Raw genomic sequence first — 11,524 nt, forward strand, 5'->3', positions numbered from 1 at the left:
ATCTTGCAAAATGTCCAGATTACAGAGGAGGAAGTGCTGCATATCTTGAAATGGATAAAGGTGGATATATCCCCAGGACCTGATCAGGTGTACCCAAGAACTCTGTGGAAAGCTAGAGAAGTGATTGCTGGGCCTCTTGCTGAGACATTTGTATCATCGATAGTCACAGGTGAGGTGCCGGAAGACTGGAGGTTGGTTAACGTGGTGGCACTGTTTAAGACGGGCGTTAAAGACAAGCCAGGGAACTATAGACCGGTGAGCCTGACCTCTGTGGGGGGCAAGTTGTTGGAGGGTATCCTGAGGGACAGGATGTACATGCATTTGGAAAGGCAAGGACTGATTCGAGATAGTCAACATGGCTTTGTGCGTGGGAAATCATGTCTCACAAACTTGATTGAGTTTTTTGAAGAAGTAACAAAGAGGATTGATGAGGGCAGAGCAGTAGATGTGATCTATATGGACTTCAGTAAGGCGTTCGACAAAGTTCCCCATGGGAGACTGATTAGCAAGGTTAGATCTCATGGAATACAGGGAGAACTAGCCATTTGTATACAGAACTTGCTCAAAAGGTAGAAGACAGGGGGTGGTGGTGGAGGGTTGTTTTTCAGACTGGAGGCCTGTGACCAGTGGAGTGCCAGAAGGATCAGTGCTGGGCCCTCTACATTTTGTCATTTACATAAATGATTTGGGTGCGAGCATAAGAGGTACAGTTAGTAGGCTTGCAGATGACACCAAAATTGGAGGTGTAGTGGACAGCGAAGAGGGTTACCTCAGATTACAACAGGATCTGGACCAGATGGGCCAATGGGCTGAGAAGTGGCAGATGGAGTTTAATTCAGATAAATGAGAAGTGATGCATATTGGGAAAGCAAATCTTAGCATGACTTATATACTTAATGGTAAGGTCCTAGGGGGTGTTGCTGAACAAAGAGACCTTGGAGTGCAGGTTCATAGCTCCTTGAAAGTGGAGTCGCAGCTAGATAGGATAGTGAAGAAGGCATTTGGTATGCTTTCCTTTATTGGTCAAAGTATTCAGTACAGGAGTTGGGAGGTCATGTTGCGGCTGTACAGGACATTGGTTAGGCCACTGTTGGAATATTGCGTGCAATTCTGGTCTCCTTCCTATCGGAGAGATGTTGTGAAAATTGAAAGGGTTCAGAAAAGATTTACAAGGATGTTGCCAGGGTTGGAAGATCTGAGCTACAGGGAGAGGCTGAACAGGCTGAAGCTGTTTTCCATGGAGCGTCGGAGGCTGAGGGGTGACCTTATAGAGGTTTACAAAATTATAAGGGGCATGGATAGGATAAATAGACAAAGTCTTTTCCCTGGGGTTGGGGAGTCCAGAACTAGAGGGCATAGGTTTCGGGTGAGTGGGGAAAGATATAAAAGAGACCTGAAGGGCAACCTTTTCACGCAGAGGGTGATACATGTATGGAATGAGCTGCCAGAGGATGTGGTGGAGGCTGGTACAATTGCAACATTTAAGAGGCATTTGGATGGGTATATGAATAGGAAAGGTTTAGAGGGATATGGGCCAGGTGCTGGCAGGTGGGACAAAATTGGGTTGGGATATCTGGTCGGCATTGACGGATTGTACCGAAGGGTCTGTTTCCATGCTGTACATCTCTCTGACTCTACGTTGGCTTCTGTTCACGCTGGCAAAATTAATATTGTTTTCAAAAAGTAGATAATGATTTGGAGGATAAAAAAAAAGTACAGAAACCTGGCAGCAAAGCAGGACTAAATGGAAAGCTATTTGAGAGTCAGCACAAGCACAATGGACCTGATTCAGTGTTGTGACATTATTTCTAAAATGTCCTACAGTTTCTCATTCAAAGTAAATTGAAAGTCAACGTTAGAGCCAAATTAAAATGAAAAGACACAAGTTGGCATTTGACCAGTATATTTGAATAAGTATACATATTACTATCAATACAATAGGTTAGAGTACAAATCATTATTCTAACATCCCTTCAAAATATGGACACTCATATAAATTAGGATTTATTCTCAATTTGCACATAAATATTAAATTTTCCAACTTTTGTGTTCCCCTTTCAGACTTAGCAGTGAATCTTTATGACATGGTATTTAGCAAAATTTGTTCCGAAGAAATTATCTCTGCAACATTAATGCCATTGGTTCCACCATCACTGCCGAAGCATGGGCACTTGACAATGATCTTGAAGGCAATTGCCTACAAAGATGTAACAATGCTGTGGTGGAAATTTACTGACAACAGTTTGAATCTGGCACCAAATCAAGAAGATTCCATGGTATGCCATCGTAGAGATACTGGTAAACTAGTGCCGTTATAATAATTTGAAGAGTGTAGTACCTGTCCAATACGATGAGCTCGATCCATGGCTTGTAGATCACGCATTGGGTTCCAATCATGTTCCACAAATACTACAGTATCTGCTCCAGTGAGATTAAGACCTAAGCCACCAACATGGGTGGTTAACAGCAAGACGTCTATAGATGGGTCATTATTAAACCTGGCAAAATAAAAGTACATCAATGTTCAATTTATATATACAATTAAAGGTGGCATATGTTGTGCTGTATTCACATTCTGTGTTAAAACTTTTGATTCATAAGTAAAATTACATTAAAATACACAAATGTTACTGGTTGACAGTTTTTAAAATTCAAGAGATACTTTTTTTCCCCAACCTCCTAGGTTTTAAATCAGTTGTTACATTTATGGATTAACTGGTCACTTGTCCAAGAAATAATCTAGTTTTTTCCTAAATTACAATGACCATAATGCAGAAGTATATCGAGAGATCCTGAGATCATGAAAAGCTTTATGCAAATCTGGGGTGTTTGTTTACTAAATTATACCTCACTGAATACTTTGTCTAAAAATAAAGCTTTCAGACAGATTCAATTATTTATTTAAGAATATTTGTGTCAGTACCTTGCTGTATTTTTGCTTATACATATGACTAATTATACATTTGCATGATTAAGTTTGAATTTTATAGTTTTAACATGAGTGATAGTGTGTTATTCAGAAGTGCATGGTGGGCAAACCATTCAATCTCTAGCATAAAAGGGAACAGACAATAAATGTTGGCTTAGCTGAAGGAGAGTCAGCTTAGGCGACACGCCAGGGTCGCTAAATTGCATTCTAGAGGTTTGCAGAAGACCAATAGAGAATTGTTCACTCGCTATTGATATTTCTACACTATTCAAAGTCAAACCTCTTCTCATGTTGGTGTATAGTTCTACAAGCTGCAGCACCTCTTTGGTGTGATCTCTAACCATTCTTCAAGCATGAGTTTAGATGGTGTCATGAGGATCATTCGACTCCTTCTCATTCAGCTTCACATTGTGTTCAAGGAGTGGAATTGCAGGACACAAACTAGTAGTTACTAGGTACAAAACGACTAAAACATGGAAAAGCTTACACCAAGTATCATGACAATGACTTTAGGCATCCTACTTACCTTGCCACAATGGAATGTCGCTGGCCTGCAGGCACACTGCCATCTAATCTTAAGTAAGTAATACTTGGCATCTGAGGTTTAAGCAAATCATGTTCTACAATGTCCAACATGCTCTTCAGTTGACAGAAAATGAGAACTCTATGCTGAGCCACAACAGACTCAGTACCATTTTCGGAGGCTCCACTATTGCCAAGTCCACAGTCAAGCAGCAACTAGAAAAATACAGAATATAACTTTTTTAACCTAGTCAAAGGACATCATTTCAAAAGACCATGAATCCAAAATATAAAAATGAAAAATTGTGCCATGGCAATATCTTAAGAGCTTAGATCTATACTGTCTCCAATCTTCAGTCTTTTAAATGCATTCTGCCAGCGTATAGCAAATTTCTTCACCTCTGCTTCTCAGTTAGACTTATACAGCTACCTAAAATTATATAAAATTTATTTTGTATGGAAACAAACCATTTTGCCAAAAACTCCTCAACACTTCATGTTTCACAGGATGTGCAGATACTTCAGTGATACATTCTGCACTGAATACTAGCTAAGAATATCTTTTGCCACTTCTATATCATTTCCTGATTTTGTCCCTGCCTTAGTTCATCTGCTGCAGAAATCCTTATTAGATTAGATTATTTCTGTTCCCTCTAGACTCGACTATTTGATTGCTGGCCTCCCATATTGTACCATTTATTAACTCATGGTCATACATACCTCTGCTACCTATGGCCTTACCCACACCAAGTTCCATTCACTATCATCATGCTGCTCATTGATCTACACCAGGTGCCAGTTAAGAAATGCCTTAATTATAAAGAATCCCATCCTTGTTTATATATCCCTCCACAACCTTACCTTCTTTCTGTCCCTGAAATCTCCTGTTAACCAATAAGCCTCTTGCTGAGTTCATCCAATTCTGACACCTTGAGTATTCCTGATTTTAAGTGCTTCATCATTGATCACCATACCTTGAACTGTCTTAGCCCCAAACTCCAGAAGTCCTTGCCTAGCTTTACATAAAAACTTGCACAACTTTCTCAGTACTCTCACTAACATGATAAGCTTTTGGATCCAGCAATACTCAAAGAAACCTCAAGTACTTTGAAGGGTAGAATTTGCAAACTGACTTGCCTGTTACTATGATTGCTTACACAATCTTAACATTGTATCAGAGTAGTTGATAATCAAAATGGTCAGGTAACATTTATAACATATAGGAATCTCAAAACTCATTGCGTTGGGTGTGTAATTTGTAGGAATATAACAACTTCTGTAGACAACCAGAGCTAGTGAAAATAAATCAGATTTCCCAAAACAATTCCAGCACATTTTGGAAATAATTTTAGAATTAGAGGTGCATTTTCTATTGCTATTCCTTTGGCATGAGCATAACTGTGTGAGAGAGTGTGTGCATGAGTTGGATTGAAAACAAAGAACAAAAGAAATGGGAATGCGAGTAGACTCTTTGGCCTCTCAAGCTTGCCCAGCCATTCAATAAAATCAAGGTTGATCTGCCCCAGGCCTCAAATCCTATTTTGTGCCAACTCACCCTAGTCCTCATCTCCCTGATATTTGAAAAATCTAACCACTTAATACTTTCCATGATCTAGCCTCCACACTTTATCAGGACTGCTGATGTGATTTAACAGTAGTACGAATTAGTTTAGATGAATAATTCCAAAGCACAATTTGACAAAAGTGCAAAATGGCAGGGTACTAAATTCTAAACATTACCTGTTTTAAAGCAGAGAGTTTAGGAGCATGCTGAATATCATGAAGAGATGAATTCTGGACAGCAAGCTGCTCTATAATATGTTGAAATTCTGGATGTTGTGAAGTCAGCACCAGTGCTGGATGATTGCATAGTTTCCTCAAGTACTGCAAAGCCTAGAAATGAAGTGTCAATTCAAATATATGTCAACTATTTTCACCTTTATTATGACTGATTATAAATCAAAATGTTCTAGCAGAATATTTATCTAATCTTTCAACTTTGTCATTTTCTCAAATTTTATTCTCAACCAATATTTTTTGTGCTCATGACTACGTCACATCACATTACAGTTAATTTTAAGCTCGAAAGAATGTAATTGATCCATTTTCTTACCTTTATACTTTCCTTTCAAACCTTATGAAGCTGGGTGGCAACACACATTTAGATTCCATTTGCTTTCCCCAAAGTATTGTATTCAGCCTTAGCTAAAGTGTTTCCTGTTTCAATGACCCACCCCCACCATAAGTATCTTGCCATCACTTCACCAATGAGCTGGGACACCGGCCATCTAATCTTTGAAATATTTCATCTTACAATACATATCAACTCTGGAAGCATGAAGGATACAGGGCAGAAAATTTCACAGCATGGTGGGAATACAAAGTAATGGGATGGAGGAAAGAGGACAGGAGGTAAAAGGGTAGAAGGACAGAAGATGCAAAGATAGTGGATAGGAGAATTCAAGAAAGACAAGCAGACTGTAACAGAGAGATAGAGTACACAAAGTTGAAGGAAAACATATTTTCCAATCTTAATTTTAGTTTTGCAAATCATAAATAGCTTAATTTCAAAATGTAAACATTTTAATATTTAGATTCAGGAAGAAAGTTTGAAAGGGAGATGCAGAGAAAAAAAAACAAGCATGTGAGCAATCACAAGTGAGACAAATGAGATAGGCACATGCAGTAATGCAAAGATATCCTCTGTATCTGGGCTGTTTGCCACGTACATCTACCTTGATGAGGTAATAATAAAGGCAAGTGGAAACAAAAGAATCTGCAAAGGTGAGGTCCCTTCAGTTAAGGTGAGTGGGTGGATATGTGTGAGCCAGTGAGACAAGGCTCTTGTCACTCAAGATCAAGGAGCAGAGCCTGAATGTCAGCCAGGCCAGAGATTATCGGGTAGATGGATATGGGTGGGGAGCTCAAATACATTCACATGAAATAGAAACAGCTACTCTTATGTGCACCTCCTATTTTAGTATTATCTTTAAAAAGTCAGAAGTGGGGATGTTTATAGATAATTGCACAATGCTCTACACCATTTCAGATACTGAAGTAGTCCATGTCCAGATGCAGCAAGGCCTGGACAATACGCACCTATGGACTGACAAGTGCCAGGCACTGACCATCTCTAGCGAGAGAGAATCTAATCATTGCCCCTTGACATTCCATGGAATTACCATCACTGGCACAGACCAGTGAATCCATCATGGACAACATCCTGGGAAGTACCGATGACAAGAAACTGAACTAGACACATAAATACAGGACTACAACAGCAGGTCAGAAGCTAAGAATCCTGTAGTAAATACCTCTCTCTTGACTCCCCAAAATCTATCCAGCTTCTACAAAGCAAAAGTCAGGAGTGTGATGGTGTTATATGTGCACCAACCCTATATGGGTAGCAGTAATTCAAGAAAGTGGCTCATCACCACCTTCTTAAGGTCAAATAGGATGGGCAAGAAATGCTGGACAGTCATCAAACACTAAATCCCATGAATGAATTAAGAAGAAATTCAAGGACCCAACAGTAATATTTGAACATCTGCAGTGGTGTACTGATAGGATACCTCATTGAACTTTCCATATGAAAATAGTTATTGTGCAGCCCAAGTGTTGGGAGTGCAGCAGGATCGAAGTGTCATCTGGATAGTGTGTATTGGGCTGATTACAATTACTTGCTATTGATACTAGAGCTGCAAAATTTTCAAGAAGAATTAGGAGACTCCTGGGTATGGCTTTAATATTTATACACAAAACCAAGCCTGCCACATTTCTTGTATTTTAAACAACACCAAACTCAAATTTAACTTCAGTGAAGAGTTCAAATTCCCTCCAAAGTTGGCTTTACAGTGACAGATAAACCTATTGATGGTTATGTTGTAAATCACAACATACTGTACTGCACAGGAACTCAAAATAAAAGTTTACCATATGATCTAAAAGCATTTATTATTATACCATCAAGGGAACTAGCTGAACAAACTCTCAATGACATGCAGAATTTCAAGAAAAAAATATTGTTAATAACAAACCAAGACAGCTTCTAGTTATTGATGGCGTTCCTACAAAAGATCTGCTGGCTGTCCGAGGGCAAAGAATGGAGATTGTGTATAGCGAGGGGCCGATTACAATATATGAGATCCCATTTTGAAAAGAGAGTATTGAAGATTATTTATCATAAATTAACTAGACAATTTATACTACATACTTATAGATTCTATGTCAGGGGATTTAATTGTATGGATATTACATTTACAATTTTTGGTATTTTTGTAATCTTTCAAGAAGAAAATCCTAAAAGAAAATTAAACCCAAATGCAAAAGTTATTTTACTGATTGTTCTCATAACTCTATTATTAGATGATACAAATAAAAAGTAGCCCCTGAGAATGACCCCCATCTGTGAGAGTGTGACAGGGCAAAGGAAGGCAAAGTGGAAGTGGCTAGGGAAGGGATGAGGAGGATTATGGCAGCACTCACTGGTGTGAGAGACTGGAAACTGGAAATCAGCTAGAAACACATACATACCTTCCCACTTACCAAAAGTTCTCCACACAATGATTCGAGAAAGAAAGGAAGCACTGGCTAAAATGCAACTCACTTATGTTCTTAACCCTCTGATGAATTCTGAGGTCAGTTTGTGTGTGCCTGCTCTCTTTAGCTCTTTGTCTTGATTGTTTTTTTAAATGGCCATCTCAAAATTTGGCCCCTGAAAATGTGTAAAATTTAGACACTCCGGCTTTGGACTATTGTTGGTTTTATAGACCAAAATAATCCATTCCACATCCACTTTGTGGATGAATATTGACCAAATGTTTGGCAAAATAGTTTACCTTAAGAGACAGATTTAAGCAAAAGTTAAAAATTTCAAATTCAAGGCTTCAGGGGAATATCAGCCACTACAGGTTGATCGTAGATCACAGAGGTGATATCAGAAGGAATGCATGGGATAGGATGCAGCTGAAATTTTCACAAGCTGGTGTTGTAGATCATGAGGGATAAGAGGCCAGGCAATAAAGCCTTGGACCAGCTGAAATAAAAAGATATGGAAGAAGCTGCTGGCAGATAGAAATGGAGACACCAATATTAGGAAGGCAGAAGTAGGCAATGTTTGTCACAAGGAGAGAAAAGCTCAAAAACTTAGCTTGAGTTTAAATAGGATGCTGAGATAATGAACTGTCTGATTCAGAACAAGACAGACAGTGTCAGCAAGTGGGATGAAATACGTTCCCAACACCCTAGGGACAAAAGAAAAGCTAACTCTAACAGAAAAAAAAATTCAAAAGAGTTATGTATAACTTATCACTGATTTGGCCTTACTTGTTTGATTCACTTCAAATTGATGAGACTTCTGCTTTCAGTCTCAGCCTATGATTGTATTCTTGTGAAGGAACAAAACTAAATCCAATGATTTATCTTAGGTTTCATGTTTCACCTTTGCCTAACTGCTTTACTCCTTGATAACTATTCGACGTTTGCTTACTTCAATATGTTCCATTTCATACCTTTATCAGGTATGCTGTGAGCAAAAACACACAGACCTGTTGTTCTTTAAAAAAAAAAGTGAAATTCAAATGTTTTTGTACGTGAATTTAAAAAAAAAACCATGGATAGATGAAGTTTGATATTTTATTTCACAAATTGATGGACTCTTCACAATCAAGAACAGAATCACCTGTATGTCATTAATGTGTTTTTGGAGGCTAAGCTTTTCATTTGTGTGGACAAACCTTCATGAGTATCCAGTATCTCCACTGATAATATAAGAAGCTAGATTTGATTCAAACTAAACTTAACACACTAAACTCTTCAAGATCCAAAAGTAATCTAACCTCAAAAACAGCTCTGTTTTAATGTCAACAACCTAAGAGAACGTCAAGAAAAAATACTTACTTGAAATACATGTCCAGTAGCCTTCAATTTCGGTTTCTCATTTTCTTCTGAGAGTGTACCTGCAGAAATTGTTTCTTCAACATCACACTTAGCACGAGATTTGGCAAAATCCTCGTACAGTTGCACCTATAAACAAAATATTACTGTGAACATGAACTGTCAAGGAATAAGAAAATATAATTGGTCCTTCAAATATACTTATCCCACAGAGTACTCTCCAATTTGGTAGGATCATTATTTATGAATTTATGGTCTTCAGTTTTATCATAACGGTTCCCAAACAATGTTCATCAATTTCTTGATGTTTCTATTCAATATCTGATGGCATTCAGATCATATCTGAACGGTTGATTAAAAAACAAGTTTTTTTCACAATATAAGTCATATTACAACATACCTGTAAAGTACTGAGATTGCAGTAATAATCTTGAATAATCTTAGGTGGAAGATCTTGAAGAACATCTTCCTTCATCCTGCGTAGCAGGAATGGAAGTACTTGCCGATGTAGTGCTTCCATTGCAAGTACACCTATAATGTATATTGCATAATGTTTAGTTTTAATTGCTAATTTTTAGCTCATGCATGAATATAAAGTTGATAACCTAAATCTCAATATAACAAATTACTTTTCAATCTAAAGTATTAATGAACAATTTCATGGTAATAATTCCTTAATAAGATGAATCATTTTAACATTAAAAAATACAAAATACTTCACAGGTTCAACTCAATTCTTTCCATGCCCTATTTACAAGAGACATATAATGATCATTAGCCAATGATGTCTAAAGCCTGATCTCAAATGACTCTATTCTGGAAACAAATAAATCCTGTAGTGGGATAAGATGATGCCAATGCAGCCTTCTACGTTGAAAATAGCAGGCTTATTAACAAGAGTGAATTGGTACAAAGGAATGCACTCAAAAGCACCATTTAAAAGCAAAAGTCAACTTACAAACCAAGTTTAAACTTCAATTGCTTTATGAACTTTCTGCAAATTATAGTAACAACATTTTTGTTTAGCATGAAAGCATGATTACTTTAGTGTAATCTAACATATGAAATATCATGGCACAAGAGATGTGTTTGTACATTTTCTGCTGCATAGATGACCCGAGATACACTTTGTTAGTTAATTCTTTAAGAAAACTATTATTGTCTACTTATCTTGGTCATCAAGAGTTTAACAACGTTTTTAAGCAAAAACTGAAAGAACTGAGGCAGCACTATAATTATAACACAATGTTAGTGCACCCAGTGACAGAGCACAAGCTCCAACATAGTGAGGACAAACAGTTAATTCCACCTTTGATCGACATTATTATGGTACATATAAATCTTCAACAGCTAGGAAGGATGTTTCATCCCCTAAAATAGATGTAACAGCAATGATGCAGGCTTCAAAAATTACACATGAGCAAAACTCCTTCCTCCAGGAACCATTCTTGCAAATGAATAAAAAGAGGAGGAATTGCAGTGACAGGGATGGACTGGTAAAATGGGTGTTATTCTCTATAGAGTGATGGTCTGAAAGAGGAAATCTGATGTAGGGTGTTAAACTCATGGAGGGCTTAGGAAGAATAAATAAAGACAAACTGCTATCAATAGGTGAAGCCGAGATAAACTGTGGGCACAGAAATCAAGTGATTTATTAGTAAAAGAACAAAAGGCAACACAAGGACAACCTCTCTTGCACAGGAAATGGTTAGGATTTGGAATGCAATGCCTAATGGGGTGAATATATAACTAACAGTGGCTTTCAAATGGAAAGTGGGATATAGCTGAAGGAGGAAATATTGTAGTGTTAGGGTGAAGGTGCTGTGGAATGGGCCTGACTTGATTGGTTTGTGTAAGAACCAGTGTAGACTTGATGGGCTGAATGACCCCCTTCTGTACTATCCAATGATAGATCTTTGAAACTTTCCAAATGTAGAATTCATTTCCAGAACACAAAATTGCAGAATTACTACAATGTGGAAGTACTTATCTTTACAACTTTATTTGCAGTTTATTTTCTGTCCCACTCATGTTTTGAATACCTATTTACAATAACTTGTAAATGATTGGGTTTGTGTGTGGGAAATCACGTCTCACAAACTTGATTGAGTTTTTTGAAGAAGTAACAAAGAAGATTGATGAGGGCAGAGCAGTAGATGTGATCTATATGGACTTCAG

At 37.7% G+C, this 11,524-nt stretch overlaps 1 protein-coding gene across 2 annotated transcripts in view; it reads right to left on the reverse strand.

Annotated features, from left to right (window-relative positions):
• Positions 1 to 11,524, reverse strand: part of btaf1 (BTAF1 RNA polymerase II, B-TFIID transcription factor-associated) — a 126,505-nt gene that overhangs the window by 6,972 nt on the left and 108,009 nt on the right. For both annotated transcript variants that reach the window (XM_043712510.1, XM_043712509.1), the window contains exons 32-36: positions 9,747 to 9,877; positions 9,350 to 9,475; positions 5,192 to 5,344; positions 3,456 to 3,667; positions 2,339 to 2,498 (exon numbers count right to left, since the gene is read on the reverse strand). In XM_043712510.1, coding sequence (XP_043568445.1) covers positions 2,339 to 2,498; positions 3,456 to 3,667; positions 5,192 to 5,344; positions 9,350 to 9,475; positions 9,747 to 9,877 — 782 coding nt within the window. The remainder of the gene's footprint in view (positions 1 to 2,338; positions 2,499 to 3,455; positions 3,668 to 5,191; positions 5,345 to 9,349; positions 9,476 to 9,746; positions 9,878 to 11,524) is intronic.

Source organism: Chiloscyllium plagiosum, chromosome 22 (genome assembly GCF_004010195.1).
Source record: "Chiloscyllium plagiosum isolate BGI_BamShark_2017 chromosome 22, ASM401019v2, whole genome shotgun sequence".
Lineage (NCBI taxonomy): Eukaryota > Metazoa > Chordata > Chondrichthyes > Orectolobiformes > Hemiscylliidae > Chiloscyllium > Chiloscyllium plagiosum.